At 41.5% G+C, this 26975-nt stretch overlaps 1 protein-coding gene across 1 annotated transcript in view; it reads right to left on the bottom strand.

Moving 5' to 3' along the window:
- The window catches only part of RASGRF2 (Ras protein specific guanine nucleotide releasing factor 2), a 454295-nt gene that overhangs the window by 202019 nt on the left and 225301 nt on the right, over positions 1-26975 (bottom strand). The window contains exon 7 of the mRNA XM_089693224.1: positions 5436-5629. Coding sequence (XP_089549350.1) covers positions 5436-5629 — 194 coding nt within the window. The remainder of the gene's footprint in view (positions 1-5435; positions 5630-26975) is intronic.

The raw sequence follows: 26975 nt of genomic DNA, 5'->3' as shown, positions 1-26975 counted from the left end.
GTGTAACTAAAAGGCAAGCTTGTTCCATCGCTGGCTTTTATACAAATTTTGGGAAATTTTTAGACATTTTGCCAAGGCACCCCTGGAGAAACCTCAAGGCACCCTGGTTGAGAAAGCATGGTCTACGCTTATAGCAGGGGCATTATTCAATTTTGGTCAAAGCTTTCCCCTATAGTCATCTCTTATCTGCACAGGCAGAATCACATAGTGTTTGGAGGATATTGGCACCCAAAAGCACATTGCGCAATGATTACCATTCGATTTGGAATTGTGGGCAGAATCACTGCGACTCTACCCACGAATCCAAATCATGAAGTGTGAATGAAGCCATATAGAAAAGTTCAAGATTTGCATCTAATTACAGCTGTCTATCTCTCAAAATCAGCTGATTGTTTTGACATGTAGGTAATACTAAGGGTAAGCTTTGCTGGTGCATTTTTCATTTATACACCTAATTTCATTTGCTCAGGTTTGTGACAGATTTATGTTAAGTGCTTTGTTAAAATGCTTCCTTCCTACATCTGATGCTACTAAGACTAGTGTTTACAAGCATGGTAATAATATTTTATGCAGGTTTTATAGGGAATAAAGCTGCTTACAGTGACTTGGTTGAGCTTGATCTGTAACATTATAGTGATAATGTTGACATGCAAAGTGCAAAACCTACAATAGAACATTGTAATTCATCCTTTTAACGTGAAATTAAATTCTCTCAATCAACATTAACTATGTTTAATCCTTATGCTGCTAGCATTAATAAATAGATAGGAAGGTATATTATAATTATTTGCTTTAACCTTTTTTTCATAGGCACTTTTATCTTTCATCTGGAGGAGGGTGGAGGGGTTTTCTCAGCTAAGCACACCCGCCTGTCTGCATGCCTGAGCTAAGGGCAGATGGATTCCAGGAAGTGAATGCTAAATGAATCATCTGCTCTTACTCAAGATGCTCAAGATGGATACAGCTAGAAATGCGAAAAGGGTGTTTTTCAAATCTATTTCTCAAAAAAATAAAGCATGGGGCCATGAAGGGTTTGATGGGTTTGCTTTGAATATTAAAAATTAATTACATAGTGTTTTCAGTTTGTGGTGCTCAAATACAGTTTGGGTGAGTTTGCTTGCCTGAGCTGAGGGCAGATGGATTCCAGGAAGTAATGAATCATTTGCCTTTACTCAAGATGGATGCAGCTAGAAATGCAAAGAGGGTGTTTTTCAAATCAATTTCTCTAAAAAATAAAGCATGGAGACATGAAGGGTTTGGTGGGTTTGCTTTAAATATTACAAATTAATTATATAGTGTTTTCAGATTGTGGTGCTCACAGTTTAGTTCTACTTCATGTTGCTCTCCAGGCAGATATAAAAAGAACAGTTTCACAAATTTACTAATGTATTAAAAATCATTATGCATTTCACATAGAACGCATTTATAAGTTCCATGCAGAAAAGGGTAGGACTACTAACCAATTAGGTTTATTGTATTGCACAGTGCTGCTCAACTATCACTAGAGGCTTCCTGGCAGGAGGGGAGAACAAAGTGTATACTGCTGCTTCTTCAGTATCCAATCACAGGTTGTTGGCAGTGCTAGACCAGCTTGTATTGATTAACTGCAAGATAGTCTACACGGAGGTCATAGAGAGAGCAAGATCTTGCAATCCAATCTGTTAGGACTGAGTGAACAGAGTAACTTCTACTCCCTAGAGCCACTACTATATGTGCACTGTCTCACCAGAATCTCGGCATGTCAGTGTTCACCTACAGAATCCTCATAATTTGTTTTGCAATGTCTGCTTAAAGCAGCAATGTATTTAAAGTGTTACTACTAAACCCAGGACCCTGCATTCACTACATCTGGTCTCCCACAGTACACACAACATGGAAATGCAATTATTTTAGTAAATATAAACTGCTAAATACCTTTTCTCATCAGCAGTTAGAGCAGTCTTGTGAATTCTATCAGCAAAGCACTGGTTAAAGCTTGTAGGATGAGTTTTCTCTAGGAGGATGTAGAACCCCTGACCTCTGTCTGGGCTGTGCTGATTGGCCCGGTGCTGATCATTGTCCAGCATAACACCAGATAAAGCTTGTAGGAGGAGTTTTCATTCTCCCCTAATTGTCCTATGAGGCTGCAGGACCCCTGACCCTCTGTATGGACAGTGCTGATTGGCCCCGTGCTGATCATATGCACTCTCTCAAGAGAGAAAGAAAACCTCTCTAGCCATATACACCAAACTGAGCATGTGCAGCTTGTCTCCAAGGTGTTCTATCAGCTGATGGATTGGAGACAGTAGAAGAAGGGGAGGATCAGAGAAGAGAAACATCCTTTTTACACAATGCAGAACATTAACCCCTTAGGTTCCTCAGTGAGTATAGCAAGCATGCTTTACTGCATATACAGACTGATTTTACTGTTGTGGGGTTAGTAACACTTTAAGCACTGTTTTTATCTAGAAAGACCACATAACATGAAAATATTAAAATTTAGAAAACTACAACCCTATCTGGAAACACTTTGCTTAAGGAATTTTCAGGTCTCAAGCTGCCAAGTTATTGTGAAGAAATGCTATTTCTCTTATGCGCATCCAATTCTTCACTGCTGCATGTTTTTGGAGCAGCTGTGAATCAGGAAAACAAAAGAAAGCATGGAAAAACAAGGAGAAAAAAGAGGGACATCTGGGGTGACCTATCGGTGTATACATAGTCACCCTAGATTTCCCTGTTTTTCTCTTAGTTTTTGCATACTTTCACTTAGGGTGGTGACCTTCTGGTATATATATACAGTGGGGATCGAAAGTTTGGGCACCCGAGCTAAAAATTTGTATTGATGTGCATAAAGAAGCCAAGGAAAGATGGAAAAATCTCCAAAAGGCATCAAATTACAGATTAGATATTCTTATAATATGTCAACAAAAGTTAGATTTTATTTCCATCATTTACACTTTCAAAAGAAAAGAAAACAAAAAAATGGCGTCTGCAAAAGTTTGGGCACCCTGCAGAATTTATAGCATGCACTGCCCCCTTTGCCAAGCTGAGACCTGCCAGTGTCATGGATTGTTCTCAATCATCATCTGGGAAGACCAGGTTATGTCAATCTCAAAGGTTTTAAATGCCCAGACTCATCTGACCTTGCCCCAACAATCAGCACCATGGGTTCTTCTAAGCAGTTGTCTAGAAAACTGAAACTGAAAATAGTTGACGCTCACAAAGCTGGAGAAGGCTATAAGAAGATAGCAAAGCGTTTTCAGATCTCAATATCCTCTGTTCGGAATGTAATTAAGAAATGGCAGTCATCAGGAACAGTGGAAGTTAAAGCAAGATCTGGAAGACCAAGAAAAATATCAGACAGAACAGCTCGCAGGATTGTGAGAAAAACAATTCAAAACCCACGTTTGACTGCACGATCCCTCCAGAAAGATCTGGCAGACACTGGAGTTGTGGTACACTTTTCCACTATAAAGAGATACTTGTACAAATATGGTCTTCATGGAAGAGTCATCAGAAGAAAACCTCTTCTACTACCTCACCACAAAAATCATCGTTTGAACTTTGCAAATTAATATATAGACAAGCCTGATGCATTTTGGAAACAAGTTCTGTGGACCGATGAGGTTAAAATTGAACTTTTTGAGCAAAGGTACGTTTGGAGAAGAAGGGGCACAGAATTTAATGAAAAGAACCTCTGTCCAACTGTTAAGCATGGGGTTGGATCAATCATGCTTTGGGGTTGTGTTGCAGCCAGTGGCACAGGGAACATCTCATGAGTAGAAGGAAAAATGGATTCAATAAAATTTCAGCAAATTTTGGATGGTAACTTGATGCCATCTGTGAAAAAGCTGAAGTTAAAGAGAGGATGGCTTCTACAAATGGATAATGATCCTATACACTCCTCGAAATCCACAGGGGATTACATCAAGAGGCATAAACTGAAGGTTTTGCCATGGCCTTCACAATCTCCTGACCTCAACATAATTGAAAATCTATAGAGAGACCTTAAAAGAGCAGTGCGTGACAGACAGCCCAGAGATCTCAAAGAACTGGAAGACTTTTGTAAGGAAGAATGGACAAAGATACCTCAAACAAGAATTGAAAGACTCTTGGCTGGCTACAAAAAGCGTTTACAAGCTGTGATACTTGCCAAAGGGGGCAGTACAAGATATTAACTCTGCAGGGTGCCCAAACTTTTGCAGATGCCATTTTTTTGTTTTCTGTTATTTTGAAAGTGTAAATGATGGAAATAAAATCTAACTTTTGTTGACATATTATAAGAATGTCTAATCTGTAATTTGATGCCTTTTGGAGATTTTTCCATCTTTCCTTGGCTTCTTTATGCACATTAATACAAATTTTTAGCTGGGGTGCCCAAACTTTCGATCCCCACTGTATATGTATATATATTTTTTTTTTCTTACCTTACTGCTGCATATGCAGCCTCACCATACTTTCACAATGAAATTAAAGAAAGCTCAGCTCATATGGGTTAGTAAGAGTATTTCTGCTTTGCTTTATTCAGTCTGAATGATGTAGAGGTACAGTGTCTTGAAAAAGTATTCATACCCCTTGAAATGTTCCACATTTTGACATGTTACAACCAAAAATGTAAGTGTATTTTATTGGGACTTTGTGTGATAGACCAACACAAAGTGGCACATAATTGTGAAGTGGAGCGGAAAATGATAAATGGATTTCAACATTTTTTACAAATAAATATCTGAAAAGTGTGGCATGCATTTGTAATTGTAGTGAAAGGTGGTTCTACAAAGCATTGACTCAGAGGGCTGAATACAAATGTTGAAAACCATTTATCATTTTCCATTCCACTTCACAATTATGTGCCACTTTGTGTTGGTCTATCACATAAAATCCCAATAAAATACATTTACGTTTTTGGTTGTAACATGACAAAATGTGGAATATTTCAAGGGATATGAATACTTTCTCAAGGCACTGTAAAAATGGCCTCAGACACATAGGGGTTGAAAATGCAAAAAGACTGTGCAAAGTGAAGTTGTTCAAGAGTTTGGTAAATGAGTCAAAGCTTTACTTTACAATGAATACACAATTACGAGCACAGAATTAAAAAAACTGCATTTTTGCTTGCACATGATTGGATGATGGAAGCCAGCAGAGCTTTTACCACATTTACTAAGCTCTGGAACAACTGTACTTGCAAAGTGCACAATCTATTTGCCTTTAGTAAGTCAACCCTTTAGTTGGTCAGGGTGTTAAATAATAGTTTTGCATATTAGCTGCTCTAAAATTATGTTAATTGACTATTTGGGGATTACAATATATCTTCAAATTTAAAAATGTCATGTTTTTTATACTAGAGTCTAAAGGACAGGAACCATTAGGTACAAGTGATATCGACCTGACGACTACATTTAAAAACAAACCTTTGGTGACTGCAATAACACAACATGTTGGTGAAATGAAAATACCTGGAACATGGGGTAAGTGAGGAAAGTTTCCAGCATCCTCCCCTCACAGGCTGGATTGGCTTCATATTGCTTCAGAAGTTTGTCAAAGTCTCGGTTTTGCTTACAATTTGCCAGCACTTGCAGACTATATTGATGATTTCGAACAAACTCTTGGTAGATGTTTAACATCGGCAGCAGAATATCAAACAAGTCAGCTGTTTGAAGGAAGAAAGTATAAAAAAATGAGTAAAATGACAGGAATGCAGACAGAGGTTACAAGATGCAGACCAGGTTAGCACCTCCTAATACAAACTAACCCCTGAGTTACGGTACATTCCTCATTTACATGGGTAGGTCACATAGTGTGTAGCTGCATGTTTCTACATGGAACACATTTACCTATGTTCTACACTAAAGCAGATGCATTTTGGCTGGGTTATTTTATTGAAAATGCATTGACGTAAACTAATGTACATACAGCTCAAGCAATGCAAGTAAACTGATATTAAAGTAGATCTCAAAAAGTGAAGATTTGCTTTGTTAAATATTTAATTTTTCATAAGCAGTATCCTAAAAATTTAACCTTTTGTCTTCAATTCTTCGTAAAAATAGTAATGCACTTCCGGGCATGTGACTCTGCCTAGCACTGTTGTAGCCTGTATATGCATATGTGAGGTTATCAAGGGCAAGGTTCCCCAAAGTAGTAAACATTTACCCCCAAGGCTCAACAAGACTATCCAAAGGGGTTGATGAATTATCTGGAATTAAAAGGGGGTCATTAAATTGCTGGGGTCCAATAGGTAGTTGCTAAATTATGAAAGGTCAGTTTGGGTTAGTTATTCTTTTGAGGTTTCTGAGGAACTCCACACCAGACCCTAGCTCTGAAGGTGAGGTGGGTGGTTACCAAGGATCGGATGGTCAGCCACCAGCAAGTACAGTCTTAAAAGAGAAGTATGGGATTTGTAAAAAAAATGCATGACCCTTGCTGCCTCTACACTAATTATGAGTGATCAAAGACCCTGATCACTCAGTTCTCCTCTCTGCTCTGAGAATAGAGACGGTGACTGTCAGTCATCATTCTCTACTCTGCCCCTCCAGTGTTCACTTGAGCATCGGGCTGTGCAGGGGGTTGGGAGCAGATGGCTTAGTCTTCTTGCTGCTCGCTGAGAGGCTGAGCAAGCTGCCGGTCCAAGCATCTGGCTGGATCCATAGAAGAAATATAGCCAAAAAACCTTTGACCATGGTTCTCCTTTAATATTTCTCTACCAGAGTGTTGTTACTGGTCTTGTTTACCAGCTTTGAGTTGTGGGTCTGTGACCTTCCACAGCCCCCTTTCCAGGAAGGACATACATACATTTTCCCTTCCATACTAAGCGTACTCTTCCACCTCAAACTCCTTTTGAGAGATAGTAAATACACCCATATTAATAGAAATGGCAAAAAGCTCATTTACATTTGTTAAAAATTTAGCAGTGTAAAAACCATAATAGCAGCTGCCAATTGCAAGAGGCAGTGTCAACAAAATTCACAATAACATTAATGTTCATCTATTTTTATTGTCATTTACGTAGTAATATTATTTCAAGCAGTATTTATTCAATTATTTTTATATAATATATGTTTAGAAGTCAATGAACAATCTGAAATTTCAGGAAGGGGTCAATTAGCTGAAGAGTTTGGGAACTTCTGTTCTAAGGAATATCTTGCCCACTCCTGCTTCTGTTAGTCTAGACTGTAGGTGAGATTTGGTGTTATCACTGCTGTGCTGCTCACTGTACTTCTGAGGGTCAGCTGGAGAGGAAGCTGCACCTGCAGTGCAAGCATCTCCCTGCTCTTATATTTATATATTCTGTAGATCTGTACTTTCCATAGCTCTCTGCTGCAGCAACAGATAAAACAGGACAGAGATTCTAAACCTCTCCCATTATACCAACAATGACAAATTAAAATGTTTCCATCCAATTCTACTGTTCACGTACAAAACCTCTATCTGTTCCAGATACCAAGAATCAGGCTTTAAGCTGCTGATGCGCTGGTATTTCACACCTGCCAGGATACATAGGATGTTCCCTCAATGCCTGTTAATGTTGCGGAGAGGAGATGGGGTCTCTACTTCACATCCTCTGGTCCTGCCACTCTCTGCAGTCCTTCTGGACAGAAGTTCACCATATATCACAGAAATTCACTGATCATGAGCTGCCATGGGACCCTGCGTTTTTCCTACTGCACCACCACAGCTATCCTGGTAAGTCCTACAGACACTTGGTTCTAGCATTATTGTTCACTGCAGCAAAGAGCTGCATTCCACTTTTTTGGAAACAGACGCATTCATTGCCCATTTCTGTTTGGTTGAGAAATGTCACAGAAATCAATGAGATGGAAGACCTAATTACCACAGAGAAAGGCCTACGTGAAAAAGTTCTCAAAAAATTGTACTACTGGCACAAATTTCTCTACTCTGAAGATGGCACTGCTGACCCTGTGTAGCTGGGGAGGGGGGTAGAAATGAATGGAATCCCTCCTTTCTTTATGTATACCCCATGCTCCTCCCCGCCTTTTGTTCTCTCTCTCTCCTTTTCTTTTTTCTCTGCTTGCTTTCTCTCTCTTTCTGTCAGTCCTGTTCTTTTTACGGCCCTTTCCTCAGGACATTAATAATGCAAGACGGGGTACAGAAGCTTTCTTCTATCCAGACCCTTGATTTGTTCTCGCATACATACAGTAAATCTCCAGGACTGGGCCAGGACATTCGGGTCTCTATGTGGAGCTAGTACGTGGCGTTTGATAATGTAAGATCATCATTTCTGTTTTTTGCTCCTCTGTATACCTGCTTGTTTCTTGGAGATGTGGCTATTTTTCATGGTCTCTGTACTGTTACCGTGTGTTTTATAAAATAAAGAATTTACCAAAAAAAAAAAAAACGTTTCCATCGTCTTTCATGTGCTGAAAAATGTCAACTTGAAATGGCTGATAGTATAAATGATAGATGTCTACTTCAGCTACACAGAAAATCTTAAAAAGAATCTCATAGCACTTACAAAGCTATACATTATACATCGTAAATTGTTAGAAATATCTTTTTGAGCTCCCTTATATATAAACACTCTTTTTTCATATATGAATGTGGTCATGAACTGAATTTATATTACTCTGGTCAGCTCAAACAGCCTAATATGAACTGTCATACAACACTCCATTTATGTCTAAAACTCATACACTTTTGTTCTACTACTGTGCAGTTCTGACAGTGAAATTATAATTCTGCCAATAAGCATGACATGATAAAACTCCTTCTCCTTTCTGTGAAGCCATGTTACTTTTTTCTGAAGAGTACAAGAAGAAATGCCACTACAGGGATCAAATGTAGGAGCTAGACTACACACAGAAGGCAGTACTGTCAGTTCTATATTATGTATAACGCTACAGAAAAATCCAGTCCCAACTACAACGCAATCCCCACCACCTAGAAAAAAAGAGGAAGGAGGAAGGTGAAAAGAGTGGGAATACCTTGACACCAAAACAATAAAAATGAAATCAACAGTGTATAAAGAGCTTCGGGTATCCCACAAAAACTCATAAATATAAGAACAAAAATAAGTAAATTTTCCAAAAATATCTTTATTTGCATGATTGATCCCCCAAAACCCTAACCATAGCTAAAAACAATTAATAAACTAATAAATATTTACCACATTCCCTGGAGGGAACCAAAGAGAATTATTTACTCAGCAATTATGATCAAAAGGCTCCTGACATTAAAGTGGTTCTAAAGTCTAAACCAGCAGATGATTGCTTGCTAGGATGCAGGGTGGTATTAGCAAACAAATACCAGCTGGTTAATATGAAAACTGTTGGGAATACAACAGCATGTACTATAATGTACTATATACAGTATTCTGTGGTAATATCACTTGACCAGTAGATGGCACTGTACGCTAAAGGTTACTAGTTGTGTATGTGTAAAACTTGCTGCTTCTTTCTTCTTCTCTATCATCTCTTCAGGAAGTAATGAGTCTGTAATAAGTCTGCTGTTATACAGTCTGCTGAAATGTGCTCTGTATGTCTGTAACTTAAGCCACACAAGTAAAGCCTGAATTCTGCTATCATTACCAGTGTCTTCTATAACACATAACCAACAAAAACATGAACCCCGGCAATTCCCGCCCTCCATCCAGTGCTGCTGTTCCTCCCACCCTCAGGTCAGAACTGTAAGGTAGGAGAGTGAAGGGGGACAGAGGACATGGCTGTAAAGAATGGGGGGGCGGGGGTGATATGAAAATGGCAGTGCTCTGTGTTTTTGTGTGTGTGTGGGGGGGGGGGTAGATGTGAAGGAGGGCAGTGCTGTAATTGGGCAATGGGGGGGAGATGTGAAGGGGAGCAGTTATGTGGGGGGGGGGGGTGATGTGAAGGGGGCAGAGGACACTATTGGGAGGGTGATGTGAAGAGGCAGAGGACACTACTGTGGAGGTGGGGGGGTGATAATCTGAAGCGGGGGGGGGGGGGGTTGGAGACACTGCTCTGAATAAAGGAGGTCTGTGATGTCAAAGGGGTTCAGAACAGTACTATGAAGGGGGAGGGGGTGATGCAAAGGGGGCCTGAGAACCCTACTGTGAAGGGGAAACTGTGATGTGCAGTGGGGGACTGAGGACACTGATGGGTTTGTGATATAGAAGAAGAGGGCTGTGAAGTGATGAATCTGAATCATCACACAAAATATGATTCTGCCCTCCATACTCCATAAACACAGATCACACCTCCATGGATTTTCCTTCAATACTCCTGGTTTAAATATGTTTTACCTTAATGCATTCCTAGTATTAAGGAATGAAAATATCCTACTAGTCATTGTGCCCACCCACAAACACTTACCTGACTCCTCCAATGAATCAGTGCTGGCATGTCTGCAGCAGTCCTGGTCTTTCTTCCTGCTCTCACTAAACACATTGAAAGCAGCAGGAGCCATAGGCTGCTGCCATCAGTCAAATCCTGTGAGGAAGGAGCAGGGCTAGGCCAAGCCATGCTGTGTGTACAGAAGCATACAGCCCAGCTCAGGAGCGCACCCACATGGGTGTCCCCATAGCACAGGGTTTGCTATGAGGGCACCTGGATAAAGAAGGAGCAAACAACACCTGTGGGGGACTCCAAAAGAGGTGGTAAGGGACCATTCTGTGCAATACCATTGCACAGAGCAGGTAAGTATAACATCTTTTTTAATTCTAATGAAAAAAACATGAAATTACTGTAAATCAAAATTGTGTGTGATTTATAAAGCAATTGACATACCCGGTTATAGTGAGCGCAAAAACGAGAAACAGTCCCCAAAAATGATGAACTATTCATTAGTTCATTTTCCAAATATAAGCACAAAAAGCACCAACCTATAGATAACAATATAAAAGTGTAATCATCTCTGCTAGAAAATAATCAAGTAAAGACAAATTCAAAGTGCATCAATGGCCTAATAGATGCACGGCAACCAGCATAGCTTAATTGGGTATACAGCAAAGTTCCAGAATCAGAATAAGCTGGACTGCAATGATTAGTCAAACAGATGTCCATCTAAGTAAGTTCCTTCAACTTGCCCACTTGGCCTTTGGATCTTACATGACAGATCAAGAGGGATAAACTTCTTATATGGTGTGCACATCTGCATAAATCAGTAAACATGCTCGCATGGAAGCACACTCCCAAATGTATGATGAAAAACTGAAAAGGAAATTCAATAGCAGACATCACAACATGGTATCACTCCTTGTGCTGTAAATGCATATTGGGTCACATAAGCCATCAGCAAAAAGACCTCTTCAGAGGATTAGAGTTGTATGCTTCGAGGACATATGATAGTAGGCAAGTCCAGCTTATTACAGCAATATTGGAGAAAAGTAGTGTCTTCATAAAGCAAGGTGTAGACATTAGGTATACCATCCAAATGTGTAAAAATTGCTATCCATTACACTTCATGGCACTTCATAGCTACCTAGCCAAAGCCAGTTGATTATACTTCATCCCATCAAGTGTAATGGCCTTGTCCGGACTGTCCACAAATATAGTTTGATGAAAAAAAAATATGTATATCCACATAGGAATCCAGAAGAGTATATCCCAAAAGATGTGACTAAGGATAGAAATGTTATTATTAGCGACACATTTTGCCACTTGTACAGTGAATTTCTCAAGAGCTCTGACGTAACAGAAGCCAGCTTAAGAAAGTCACCGCATTGACAACAAAATGCATCATAGATATTTATATTTCTATCCTTAGACATATTATTTGGGATATACTCTTCTGCACTCCTTTTTGGGTAATTATATTCTCATCAAACTATATGAATGGACAATCTACACAAGGCCTTTAATCCGGATGGAGTGAAACATAATTATCTGGTCTTGTATACTGTGGTGTCCACAAAGATGCATCTAGAAGAATCTGCACAAAAATGAAGTGGATTGCATGCATTAGAGAGATCTAATGAGATACAGACAAACACTGAGGGGTTTATTTACTAAAGCTGGAGAGTCCAAAATCAAACTCCCTTCTGCATAGAAACCAATCAGCTTCCAGGTTTCATTGCCAAAGCTTCATTGAACAAGCTGAGGTTAGAAGCTGATTGGTTTCTATGCAGAAGGGAGTCTGATTTTGGACTCTCCAGCTTTAGTAAATAAACCCCTGAGTGTCATCTTATTCTCATGTTAGCCTTTGCATAAAAAAACTATCTTACTCCCATGCAGTATACCCATTTTACACAATGGGGAACTTGAATGGGGAATTACAAAGTAGAGAAGTGGAAACTAGTCCACCTGGTCAGGGTTGCCAACCATCCAACCATCCATAAATTTACAAACAGTCCGTAATCAATTGATTTTTAACCATCGTAATTTTAACAGCGGCTGTCCGTAAAAAAAAAAAAGTCTTCAGCTGACTTTACACATGTGCGCAGTGCTGAAGCAGGGCCGGGATCGGGCAAACTCGGCTGGACTCAGGTGAGGGGGAACAAGCACACAGCCGGTGACATCATTGCTGTATTTTTTAATCATTTCACAGTCCACAACAGCCAGTCCAGGACTGGATGGGGAGGCGGGAGAGACGCTGCTGCAGAAAAGAAAAAGCATTGCCATGGCATCCAGGCACAGCCTGTGGTGAGATTTTAACAAAATCATGTCCATAGCCCCTAACCATCTCTTGTATTTTGCCTGCAGCCTGTAACCATCTACTATAAGTCATCTGCAGCCTCTAACCATCTCCTGAACCCTGTCCACAGCCTCTAACCATCTCCTGTATCATGTCCTCAGTCTCTGACCATCTCCTGTATCATGTCTGCAGACTCTAACCATCTCCTGTATCCTGTCCACAATCTCTAACCATCTCTTGTATCATGTCCACAGTCTCTAACCATCTCTTCTATCATGTCTACAATCTCTAACCATGTCTTGTATCATGTCTACAGTCTCTAACCATCTCTTCTATCATGTCTACAATCTCTAACCATGTCTTGTATCATGTCTGCAGCCTCTAACCATCTCCTGTATTCTGTCTGCAGCCTCTAACCATCTCCTGTATCATGTCCGCACTCCACAGTCTCTAACCATCTCCTGTACCATGTCCATAGCCTCTAACCATCTCCTGTACCATGTCTGCAGCATCTAACCATCTCCTGTATTATGTCCGCAGCCTCTAACCATCTCCTGTATCATGTCCACAGCCTCTAACCATCTCCTGTATCATGTCCGCAGCCTCTAACCATCTCTTGTATCATGTCCACAATCTCTAACCCTCTCTTGTATCCAGTCCACAGCCTCTAACTATCTCCTGTATCATGTCCGCACTCCACAGCCTCTAACCATCTCCTGTACCATGTCCACAGTCTCTAACCATCTCCTGTACCATGTCCGCAGCCTCTAACCATCTCCTGTATCATGTCCGCAGCCTCTAACTATCTCCTGTATCCTGTCCACAATCTCTAACCATCTCTCGTATCATGTCCACAATCTCTAACCATCTATTGTATCATGTCTGCAGTCTCTGACCACCTCTTGTATCACATCTGCAGTCTCTGACCATTTCTTGTAATATGTCCGCAGTCTCTGACCATCTCTTGTATCATGTCTGCAGTCTCCAAGGGGGAGTCTGGAGAGGAATCAAGAGCGGGGGTCACAGGAGTCAGACATTTGTGGATTGTAGAGAGGAGAATATAGGAAGAAACCAGAGTCATCAAGCTAAAGTCCGGAGAGGAACGTCTGACTGAGCCCTGCATGGCGCACCTGGGAGGAGGTCAGTGACAGAGCCGCCATGCCAGTCTGAGGGGTAGGGTGTCACTGATGTAAGGAGGGACACTGATATAAAGGTTCCCGTTTATATCAGTAACCCCCTCTTACCTTAGTGCATTCACTCTGCAGAAAGTGGTCTGTTGCCACAGTTTTCACTGGAACAGGTGGTGAGGGGAAACCTTCACATGGGGACACCTATTCCACTGAAAGCAGTTTGACTTCTAAAAATATTGGTTACAGTTGCAGCCACACCAGGCCTAAATGGTTTTCTGTGTAAACTGTGGAACAGGTGGAGAGTGGAAACCCTCACACGGGGACACCTGTTTGACTGAAAACTGCTGCAAATTGTTATTTGAACAATGCATTAAGTATTAATGTCTCTTTGGTAACTTCTATGTCAGTTTTTAATGACGTCTCTGTGCTCCAGCTGGGGGGATTCACCCTCCACTTATCCTGTTTGCCATCCCACCAAATCCAGAACAGAAATTGAGGGGGCATCTATTTTATTGATGTTTGTGGCCACATGGGATTTCCCCTCTCTGTATTTCTGTGTTGGTGGCTAATTGTCTACAGGACTGAAATTGAAGTGAAAAATCTCTCCAGCTGGATGCAGGTGACAAAATGGCTGGGTTATATTAACCTGACCTTCATGGAAATGGAGACATATGGTTTGTGACTTTTTCTTATAACTTAAACAAATTGCTAATAGCACTAGCTCTATGCTTGTAATTTAAATATTGATAATTGCACTTAAAACGGACATTTTATTTACTTGTTTTGAAGTGTCAGTACAAATGTGGCTCGGTCAGCAAATAAATAAATATTGATGCTGTTTGTAAATTTTGTGAGTCCTGTAAATTTTGGGAGGGCTGTTTGTAAATTTTGACAGTAAATTTCACTTGGGGAAAGGGGAGTGGCAACACGGAACCTGGTACATCTCCATATAAAAATCCTAAGTGATAAGGCTGCATTCATACCTAGTGCAGTGGAAAATCACATTCTTCTACTGTGTTTTTTGGTGCGTTTTCATGTGACGTGCATAGGGCAGGCCATTAACTTAAATGGGCTGCCCTATGTTTGACAAACATTCCAAAGAAGCTCCAGAACCTATATTAGCGTAGAGAATTGAGCATTTTGATATGGTTGTAGCACGTCTGTCTCACGGCAAAAGGCACATCTGCTAACTGCTTTGGGGTGCCATTAACAATCAATTAATTAAATTTAGGAAATGGGCAGCAAAACATGCTTTCTGGTGCATTTTGCTATGCCTTCAGAAAATGTGCAGGTGTCAGTGCAGCCTAGGTCTGCATAGTTCTCCTGGTTAACCATAGGTTTTACTGTATGAAAGGTAAGCACAGGCAAAGGATCAACAACACAGGAACCTTGACACGTTCTACACAAAGTGCTTATTCATAATCACTTTATGAAATATTCCTTACGAATACGTATTTTGTGCAAAAGGCATCAAAGTTCCTCTGTTGGTTCCTTTTACCTGTGCATAATTTTACATAATAAAGCTACAGTTGAGCAAGAGAATATGCAAACTTCAATATTTTTCTACATGTGTCAGTGCCAGTTAAGGTCTGAAAGCTGTGTTTTTTCATGCCTTGGGGTATGTAGAGCCTGTTCTGTTTCAAATACATCTTTATGCATTGACATACCTCCTTAGACCCAATGCTGACTTGGCACTATCCACAGGCAGTTTAGCTCTTTAATAAGACAAAGAAATTGATTCTATTGCAATATTACTTCAGGTAATTGCAGAACAACAAGATTGACGCTATCCGTAAGGACATCGTCAACTTGCAATCTACCTCCCCACCTAGCCTCCTCGCTCCCGTCACCCCTTCATCTCCCCCCTCCTCTGCCCTCACAACCGCACTGCCCCCCTCCTCTCCCAATGCCCCGCCCACCATAACCCCCCCCGCACTGCACTCCCTCAGCCCTGTCACTACTGAGGAAGTCGCCAAAGTCCTCTCAAAAGCCCGCCTCACTACCTGCCCCCTGGACCCTATCCCCTCTCAACTCCTCCGGTCACCCCCCTCTTCCCTCATCAGCTCCCTCACCCACATCTTCAATCTCTCCCTCTCTACTGGCGTATTCCCCTCCCCCTTAAAGCACGCGCATATCACCCCCATCCTCAAAAAGCCCTCCCTGGATCCCGCGGACCCCAACAACCTCAGACCCATCTCCCTGCTGCCACTCACCTCCAAGCTCCTTGAACGCTTAGTCTACGATCGCCTAAGCTCCCACCTTACTGACAATAACCTCCTTGACCCTCTACAGTCCGGCTTCCGTCCCCTACACTCCACTGAAACTGCCCTCCTCAAAATCACTAACGACCTACTCAACGCCAAAGCCAAGGGCGACTACTCTGTCCTCCTTCTCCTGGACCTCTCTGCGGCCTTCGACACAGTTGACCACCCCCTCCTTCTTAATAAACTACTCTCCCTTGGCATCGGAGATGCTGCTCTCTCTTGGTTCTCATCCTACCTATCCCGACGCTCCTTCAGTGTCACCTACAATGGTGCCACCTCCCCCTCCCTCCCCCTCTCTGTTGGGGTCCCCCAAGGCTCTGTCCTTGGACCCCTTCTCTTCTCCATCTACACCTCCTCCCTGGGCAAACTTATACAATCTCACGGCTTCAACTATCACCTCTATGCTGACGACACCCAAATCTACCTCTCCACCCCTCACCTCACCCCCACTATCTCCGCCCGCATCACTCACCTCCTAAATGACATCTCAGACTGGATGTCGCTACATTTCCTCAAGATTAACCTCTCCAAAACCGAGCTTCTCGTCTTTCCCCCTGCCCACACCCCCCCCCCCATCCTATCCATCATCACCAACAACTCCACTATCACTTCCGCCCCGCAAGCCAAAGTCCTTGGCGTCATTCTTGACGCGAACCTCTCCCTCCAACCGCATGTCAAATCACTCACAAACACATGCAGGCTCCATCTTCGCAACATTGCCAAGATCCGCTCCTTCCTCACCCCAGACACCACCAAACTTCTAGTACACTCCCTCATCATCTCACGCCTTGACTACTGCAACTCCCTCCTCACTGGCCTACCCAAGTGCAGGCTCTCCCCGCTCCAGACCATCCTGAACTCAGCTGCCAGACTCATCCACCTTACCACCCGCTCCACCTCTGCCACCCCCCTCTGCCTCTCCCTCCACTGGCTCCCGATTGCCCAACGCATCAAATTTAAACTCCTTACCTTGACCTACAAAGCCGTTCACAACACTGCCCCTGACTACCTCACCAATCTGATCACCAGGTACCACCCTACCCGTACCCTTCGCTCCTCACAGGGCCTCCTTCTATCCTGCTCCCTGGTCTCCTCCTCCCATGCACGACTACAGGACTTCTCCAGGTCCTCCCCCATCCTCTGGAACTCACTGCCCCAATCCATCAGACTGTCGCCTTCTCTATTCACATTCAGGCGCTCCCTCAAAACCCATCTCTTCAGGGAAGCCTACCCCACCCTCACCTAACGGCCATCCTCCCTCATTCCTCCTACCACTTCATCCCCCCCAGCCACTTCCTACTGTACCTTTACCCCCTCCCTCCTAGATTGTAAGCTCGTAAGAGTAGGGCCCTCTTACCCCTCGTACGCTGTCTGTCTTTGTTGTACTGTGCCATGTATTGTCCCCCCCTATTGTACAGCGCTGAGCAAACCCTTTGGCGCTATATAAACTCGTAGTAATAATAATAATAATAATAACAAAGTATTTACTTTTTTTTTCTTTTGCATTCTTTTGTTATAGAAATTATTATACAGTAGAGCATATCCACAAGGTACAAAAAAGGTAAATAAATCATGAAGCCAAACGCACAACCAATGAGAAAGAAAATACATCACAATATATGGCATAACATCAATCTGTCAAGATCATATCAGGACATATGTACTCATGATGACCCAACATATGTATAATTGCAGCCTATGGGAATATAGGCGGTGGAAAATAGTGGACTGTACATGTTAAACTCCCTTAGTACAGATGATTTTCTAAGCTCTGTCTTTGTGAAGCACACTGGCTGAAAGAACATGGAAGAAACTGGAGGGGTCTAGTTACGAATGAGCTAATTAACACTAAACAGGAGGGGAGGGCAGAGGGAAATACCAAATCACATCAGTAAATAAACTGTATTTACCCAAAACGTCCTGTAGATGTCAGCAAATATCAAACAGTAACCAGATATCGTTCATTATAACAACCAAATAATACAAATAGGTGGCAGCAAGTATTTTGTAGTTTGTACACATCTCTGTTTAAAATAGGGTATGTACTGCTGACTCTCATGTCTAGGTTCACAGCTCAGTCTATCAGTAACCGTCAACATGGTGCTACAAGCAACAGGTTGTTCATTTTAGTATCGGGACCTATATCAAGCAAGCATTTTATCTGTTCAATAAATGCAAAAAAGAAAAAAAACTGCTAATCCGGCTTGAAATCCAGAGATAACATCCTGTGCTTTCTGCCTCTGGATGTTATCAGTTAGCATTTTTCCCATTACCTATACGCTTCTGGTTAGTGCGCATTTCTATCATTTGCACCGGGAATCAACGAGCACCTTTTACTGGACTGTGTCTCATTATTACCATTCATGATATATTAATAGCGCTGCATTTTTGTATATATATATTTCTTGGGACTTTTATGCGTTTTCCTTGAATGTTCAGCTGCTAATTATTGAGAGCGCTCACTACATTTTTACAATTTTCCTTAGCATTTTTCTCAGTTCTCTCTGTGTGCTACAGAACACCTGTAATCCTAATAAACCTTTTGTCCTAGGGTGACTATGCTGCTCCGTCAGATATACAGCACATTGAGTGAGTTTTGTCACCCTAAGAGAGGACACGTGGTACAGGCAGAAACAAATGAAAATAAAGGAACACAAGCCTGAAAAATAAAACCAATGCAGCATCCATATGTAAGAACTGGTAAGCTGCAATATATTAAATTTAGGTTCTTGAGCTTAGATACGCTTTGGGGTGGGTCTGTTTGTCTCTTGCTCATTCAATGCCTGATCAGAATGTGTGTTCCCAGTGTCTACAGCCCTGGCCAAAAGTTTTAAGAATTACACAAATATTAATTTACCTGCAAGAAAACGTGCAGTCATCATTGCTTTGCACAAAAAGGGATTCACAGGCAAGGATATTGCTGCTACTAAGATTGCACCTAAATCAACCATTTATCAGATGATCAAGAACTTCAAGGAGAGAGGTTTAATTGTTGTGAAGAAGACTTCATGGTGCCCAAGAAAGCTAGCACCTCATCTCTTAAACATCTCCTAAAGCTGATCAGGGCACCACAAGTGCAGAGCTTGCTCATGAATGGCAGCAGGCAGGTGTACATGCATCTGCACACACAATGAGGCGAAGACTTTTGGAGGATGAGCTGGTGTCAAGAAGGGCAGCAAAGAAGCCACATCTTTCCAGGAAAGACATCAAGGACAAACTGATATTCTGCAAACGTTACAGGGATTGGACTGCTGAGGACTTGGGTAATGTCATTTTCTCTGATGAATCCCCTTTCCGATTGTTTGGGGCATCCGGAAAAAACCTTGTCCAGAGAAGAAAAAGCGAGCGCTACCATCAGTCTTGTGTCAAGCCAACAGTAAAGCATCCTGAGACCATTCATGTGTGGGTTTGCTTCTCAGCCAAGGGAGTGGGCTCACTCACAATTTTGCCTACGAACACAGCCATGAATAAAGAATGGTACAAAAACATCCTCCGAAATCAACTTCTCCCAACCATCCAAGAGCAGTTTGGTGACGAACAATGACTTTTACTGCATAAAGGAGAACCTTGCCATAAGGCAAAAGTGATAACTAAGTGGGAAAAACATCAACATTTTGGGTCCATGGCCAGGAAACACCCCAGACCTTAATCCCATTGAGAACTTGTGGTCAATCTTCAAGAGGTGGGTGAACAAAAAAACTCCACAAATTCTGACAACCTCCAAGCATTGATTATGTAAGAATGGGCTGCCATCAGTCAGGATGTAGCCAGAAGTTGGCTGACAGCATGCCAGGGCAAATTGCAGAGACCTTGAAAAAGAAGAGTCAACACTGCAAATACTGACTCTGCATAAACTTAATGCAATTGTCAATAAAAGCCTTTGACACTTATGAAATGCTTGTAATTTTACTTCAGTATACCATAGTAACATCTGAGAAAAAGATCTAAAAACAATGAAGCATATGACTTTGTGAAAATTAATATTTGTGTCATTGTCAAAACTTTTGGCCAGGGCTGTACCTCCTGTGCTTATAGTCCTCAAATATGTGCTGTGCTTTGCTTTGCCTAGCTTTGTCTTTGTCGATTTTTGAAGGTAATGCTGCCTCCTGTCTTTAAATCTGATCAGTCTAATCTGCTCTGGTGTTTGTTCTCCCATCGGTTAACTGTTTCCTTTCCTATGCTACTCTGTCATTTGCCTTATTCTACTTCCCCAGCTCTGCTATTGTTTTGCTTTTGCGCTCCAGCTTGTTTTGCTAATCTTTTTTAGTAGAGCTAAGTGTTCCCTGTCTGCCTCTAGTCTGTTGTGGCCCTGCTCATTCTTCCTTGTCTCTTTACTTCTACCATTCTCTTTTGGTCAGTTTCTGTTTCTCCTTTACATCATCATCATCATCAAGGTTGTCCCAAAGGCTGAATCTTGGGCGTGCCCTGCAGGTCAAATTTATCCACACCACCAGTGGCTCTGGTAAAGACCAGAAACATCCAGATCTTGGCCCCCCACACATGCCTTTGCCAACCACTGGTGACATGACTTCTAGCCATCATCAATCCCCAAGTGCCTGTCGGTGATATTGTTTATCTAGGTTCAAAATTACCTCCCAGCCCCAATCCAGCCTCTGACAGATTACTACCTTTGCCTTAACCTTAGCCAAGCTTGGTCATAGTTACCAATCAGTTGTCAAAGTTTCTTTATCCTACATCATAGGACATTACATGGAGTCTAATGAATAGTACACACTTTGAGCAAATCGGACATCGATATTGACTTGATGGAATGATATTAACTTTTTTTTACAAAGGCAAATGTAGGCACACGTAGTAGAAAAGGAAGTATAGGGTAGTTATTTGCTCCTGATCATGCGCACTTTTTTATTTTTGATTATTTCTGTATGATTATGGTACACACTGAACGAAAATCAGATGCTGTGTTCACGTACGATAAAAATGTTCTAGTTTGCACTTCTGTTTTTCATTTTTTGTCTAAACAGTCAGAATCTGCTGTTGAAAACTAATGAACAGATAATTGACCGATCATTCCTCGTATGGAAACTTTCACACAATTTTCTTATTGTGCTCACGGGCCTTACATTTCCTTCACCTTATGCCTCCATCATTAGAAATTTTGAGCTCCTAAACTAGTGTACCTCAACTGGGGTCCCACAAGAGGCCCCCAGGGGTTCCACCGCAATAGAACATAATGGTGGATGAATACCAGTCAAAAAGTTTTGAAAGTGCTGTTTATAATGTGTGACAACAGTCAGCACTGTCAATGTGCATTGATACCCGATGGTTCTTGTGTAGTTCCAGCTCCTAAAAGCTGGAAGGAGTGCAGTGTGCTGGAGCTGAAGAAGGTGACTGATGTGTGATATGGCAGTGCTGACCAGAGATTGGGAGCATGTGGGAGGATTGGAAGGTGAGCTGTACTCTGACTGTACTAATCCAGTGGCTTTCTCACCCCCACTGCACTGTGCCTCACAGCAGCTATGATGACGATGGGCTGATGATAGCTGGAGTCGAGACCGGCGGGGCAGAAAGCCGCTGGGGCACATGGTAGGATTGGGAGCTGAGAGCCACTGGAGCACATGGCACAAGGGACTGATGGCTGGATTGGGAGGTGCGGAGTGCAGAGAGCTGATGGGGCACATGGCATATGGCTGGATCGATAGATGATAGCCGCCGGAGCACATGGCTGATGGCTGGATCTGGAGGGAAGATTCACTTATGGCAGTGAAGCAGAGTGGTGGGGGGAGAGGGGAGTCAGAGAGCAACTGGAGCACAGCATCAAAAGGGGAATTGCTGTGTGGTGATGCAGAATGCTGGGAAGGAAGGGACAAGGGCAGAGCCATAGCACATACCTGTATCAGGAAGCAAGATCCTCTGGGTATGGCACCCTCCTTCAGGTTGTACTGTGCCCTGGTGACCCCCAGATTGTACTGTGCTCTGGTGACCTCCACATTGTACTGTGCACTGGCGACCTCCACATTGTACTGTACCCTGGTTACCTGTACGTTGTACTGTGCACTCTGCCCTATTGACTCCCACATTGTACTGTGCACTGGCGACCTCCACATTGTACTGTACCCTGGTGACCTCCACATTGTACTATGCTGCCCTCTGCCCTGCCCTGGTGACCCCCACATTGTACTGTGCCCTGGTGACCTCCACATTGTACTATGCCCTGGTGGCCTCCACATTGTGTCCATTAATGAACATGACTAATTTATCGCTTTCTGCAGGACAGAAGCAAGGGACAACACTGCAGCTTCAGGACTTAAATTCACATGCCTCTCAATTTGAAGAAGTGTTGGCTGAAAGCATGCTACAGGGAGCAGTAGTAGGCAACTTGGCCTGTCTGTGGCTACGCAGCGCTACAGTGGGGAAAATAATTATTTGATCGCCTGCAGATTTTGTAAGTTTTCCCACTTACAAAGAAATGAGGGATCTGTAATTTTTATCATAGGTGTATTTTAAATGATAGAGACAGAATATCAATTGCTACACCAGCCAGCCTTTGCTCCCCACATGAATCAATAAGCTTGGGTTGCCTATGACCCTGTCGACGCTTCGCCGGTTTTTCATCCTGCAGTTTTGGAGTTGCTCTGACCCAGTCATCTGGCCATTACAATTTGGCCCTTGTCCTTACGCTTGCTCATTTTATTCTGCTTTCAACACATTAACTTCTGGGACAACATGTTCACTTGCTACCTAATTTATCCCACCCACTTTCATGTGCCATGAAGAATAATTCAAAATATTAAAATGCTACATACAATGCTTAAACCACTATACATTTTCTTCAAGATAATTCCATGAAACACCAGACAAAATAATCCCATCAAAGCAAGAACAATCTATCATTTAAAAGCTATCATTAAAATTGAATGTGATTATCTGCAAAGGTTTTGTTCAGGCAATGCAACGTTTTCCACATGTGCTGCTTAACAATACCCTGATAATTGTGCACAAACACTTTGACAAAAATAAAACTGGAATAAAACTAGCATAACTAGACACTAAGTTTTAAAAGAACAAATGTTTTGTTCAGATTTTAATCCCTATGTCCCTTGTTCCATCATGTGTCCTTTTTACATACAGTTTTCAGTTAAAGTAAATTAATGAATTCACTTCCAGAAGTGTTGGTGTCAATGTCAATGTGTACCCTGCAAAGTAAGCTGAGCTAACTCAAGTTAAAAAAAAAAAAGTCATGTCGGTTTTTTTTTTTCCATTTTCCACGCATGCCAGATGACAATTTTTGGTGGCATTGTCAATGAGAATTCTTAAGTGCAATAGTGCTTTAGTTGTAAAATACAGCTGTAAAGGATGCAAAAGACACTGCACATGGCTCTTTTTTTCAATTCATATACTCCTGACTGTAAGGCAAGACATAGTTAAATCTGACAGGCTGGTTATACCCAATCGATAGATCAACTTGGGTACAGTCAGCTTGCCCATAAATGGATCAAATCATGGCCGGTCCCTGCTGACCTGGATGAATTTCAATATAACATATTTAAGACATTTTCTAATTGTCTGTGACTTTGCTGTTTGTCTGTCCGTATAGAAGTGAGTTACGGTGACTGCATAGGTACATTTTTTTTCTTAAAATAACAAACATGGTATACAGTGCTCGGCATAAATGAGTACACCCCTTTTGAAAAGTAAGATTTTATTCAATATCTCAAGGAACACAAGAACAATTCTCAAAATTTTTACAAAACTGAGTTTTATAGAACATTTGTTTAGCTCATTACATGAAAGCAAAGTTAATAATATAACTTAGATTACAAAATCTCCAGTTTTACTCAAATTAATTGGTGCAAAAATGAATACATTTTACAAGATATCTAGTATTTCGTATGACCTCCATGATTTGTAAGGATAGCACCAAGTCTTTTTAGGCATGGAATGAACAATTTGGCGACATCTATCCTTTTTATTCTTCAATGATGAGCTCTTTTAGAGCCTAGATGCTGGAAGGAGAGTGATGCTCAACTTGTGTCTTCAGAATTCCCCATAGGTGTTCGATTGGGTTCAGGTCAGGAGAAATACTTGGCCACTGAATCACTTTCACCTTGTTCTTCTTCAGAAATGCAACAGTGGCCTTAGATGTGTGTTTTGGATCATTATCATGTTGGCAAAGTGCACAACGACCAAGGGCATGGAGTGATGGAAACATCTTCTCTTTCAATATAGAGCAGTACATCTGTAAATTCATGATACCATCAATGAAATGCAGCTCCCTGACACCAGCAGCACTCATGTAGCCCCACAGAAGGACACTGCCACCACCATGTTTCACTGTAGGCACCATGCATTTTTCTTTGTATTCCTCACCTTTGAAACGCCATACAGTTTTGAAGCCATCAGTTTCAAAAACATTTATCTTGGTCTCATCACTCCAGAGTACAGAGTCCAAGTAATCTTCTTTTTCAGCATGGGCCCTGGCAAATTCTAGGCAAGTTTTTTGTGCATGGGCTTTAGGAGAGGCGTCCTTCATGGACGACATCCAGACATGACATTTCTCTGAAGTGTAAGCTGCATTGTGTCATGGGAAACAATCACCATAGGTTGGCTTTCTACTTTTTTAACTAACTGCAGTGAACTTCCATGGTGATTTTCTTAAACCCTTCTCATCAGAAGACGCTTCTGTCGAGGTGTTAACTTCCATGGATGGCCTGGATGTCTCTTGTGAGATGGTTGCAGTTCCATCTGTGTTAAATTTTTGTATCACTTTTCCTACAGTACTCTGACTGATAAGTAAAGCTTTGCTGATCTTCTTGTAGCCTTCACCTTTCTTGTGTAAAGAAATCATTTTCTTACTCAGACCTTGTGACATTTCTCTACCATGTGGTGCCATTGCTGACAGCATGAAATGGGAAGGGGTTTTCTTTGTTAAGTAATGCCCATTTTACAATCAGCTGCCTGCTGGACACCTGTTTAATGAATAATTAGATGCACCTGCAGTTGAATTCTTGTTAATTAGGATTTTGTTGTCTACAATTTAGCTTTGCTCCTAAGACTTTCATTGGGGTGTATTAATTTTTGCAACATGGTCTTGAATAAACTTGTTAGTTAAAAAATTTTTGTGTGTGCAAATTAATAAATCTTGTTTGCAATCAATGGTCCGCATTTGTGGGAGTATTTTGTAGTATAGTGTCCCATAGAAAATGTTGATTCTGAAAAGAAAGTAAAGGTTTTCTGACAAATATGTTGGTATGTACTCATTTATGCTGAGCACTGTACTTACCTGCAATGGTTTTGCACAAATTGCCCCAATCCTCTTCTTCTTCCTCCTCCGCTGGCACCCTTATAGCAAACTGCTGGCTATGGGGGCATTAGTGCAGACCAATGGTTTCTGCAGCATCTGAAACTGTAAGGAGAGAGCAGAGACAACCGCTCTCATGCACAGCTCTGGATCAGTTTCAGGCTCAGGTAGGTATTGGGGGGTAGCTACACAGAAAGTTTTTTTAACTGAATTAAAGTGGTTGTAAATGGTGAAGGTTTTTTATCTTCATGCATTCTATGCATGAAGGTAAAAAACCTTCTGTGTGTAGCTTACCTCACAGCCCAACATAATACTTACCTGAGTCCGATCTTCATTCAGCGCTGTGCACGGGAGCCTCGGCTGCACTTGATCCGCTTTGTGTTGCGCTGCATTTTCGGCTGCGTGTGTATTAATAGAAAAAGTGCAGCTTTTGACTAGAACACCCTGTCGTCATAAACCTTAAAGCTGCTGATACATGTCACAATCTGACAGTACAACCCTTATGAAGAGAGTGGTGATAAAGACCAGTCAGAGACTGGCAAGGAAAGCAGTGAAAAATCAGTGGGGAGGAAGACCATGTAACCCTGGATTAAGGAAAGTAATGCTCTATGTTATCTCATCCTCTAGAACAAAATAATTAGATCCTTTACCAGCTTTGGAGAGATGAGGCAAATTTATTTATCTGGCAAGTGTCTGGATTTATCTTTAAACAGTTTTGGCTGGAGCTTAGTTTAAGTATCGCCCATCCAAAAGTTACTTACACTCTCATAAGCCAATAGACAAAGGCAAAATCCAATGCTTAAATTATGTAAAAAGAAGTATGAAAAAACTGGGCAGTAGATAATCAAGGTTTACTTCTTAGAAGTGTTTCTTTGCAGAACAATTAGAATCTCTGTATAGCTGGACAAGAGCTGTCGGCTGGGACACTGCAGCTAATAATAAGTGAAAGCTGCTGCTTTGTGATTAAATAAGATCTGAGAAGTGGTTTTGAGTGACTGAATAAGCAGTAATGCCTCTTCAAGAGAATCAATCATGTATGGTAAGATTTCTCTAGATTACATGTATTAATATATTTTAATGAAAAGATGTTTCTAATATATTTAATGATAATAAATCTGAAATTCAGTTCAGTTAATTAGGCTGCCTGTGGGGCATGAAACCACAGCTGCCGGCATGGTTCAACACCATTGCTTTTGCCCTGAAAAATCGTTCTTGCTTTCTGATGTCAGAATTTCAGTATCGTGACATGGTCTCTTTTATTTGGCGGTCATTCACTCTTTGCTATATGAGAGCTGTTCAATAGTCCATAGTTCTAAAAAGTGCCCCTGCTTTTTACAGCTTTCATCCGTGCTGTGCATTAAAATACAACATGGTCAAGTGCTGTATAAGGGCCATGTCACACAGGCAATTCCCCAAGGTAAGGCATTCATCTACTGTAATGAAATCGCTCCCTTGCTGGCCTGAAACACTGCAGAATTTCACTCACTAGCAAGTAAGTAGCAACCAAGTAACATCTCACTAGTCTTCACACTGAGCAAGTGAATACATTAAAAAAAATGTAGGTGCTCTGTTCACCCATTCTTTCTGTCAAGTACTTCATTTTGTGACTGTTGTACTCAATAAATTTTGTTTGCTTTTAACATTCAGTTTTGGAATTTAATTGAATTATCTGAACAAAAAACCACATACATCGTTAAAAATTTGTTCATTTGAGAAACATTTTCCATCCTACTACTTTGAATTGACAACTTTACCACAACTGTGGTAAAAAAATTAATG

The sequence above is a fragment of the Staurois parvus genome, unplaced genomic scaffold, assembly GCF_062004578.1.
Source record: "Staurois parvus isolate SC_StPar_1 unplaced genomic scaffold, SC_StPar_1.0 ptg000618l, whole genome shotgun sequence".
Classification (NCBI taxonomy): Eukaryota; Metazoa; Chordata; class Amphibia; order Anura; family Ranidae; genus Staurois; species Staurois parvus.
Note: the sequence above shows the minus strand (reverse complement) of the source record. Positions and strands in the feature narration are given on the sequence as shown.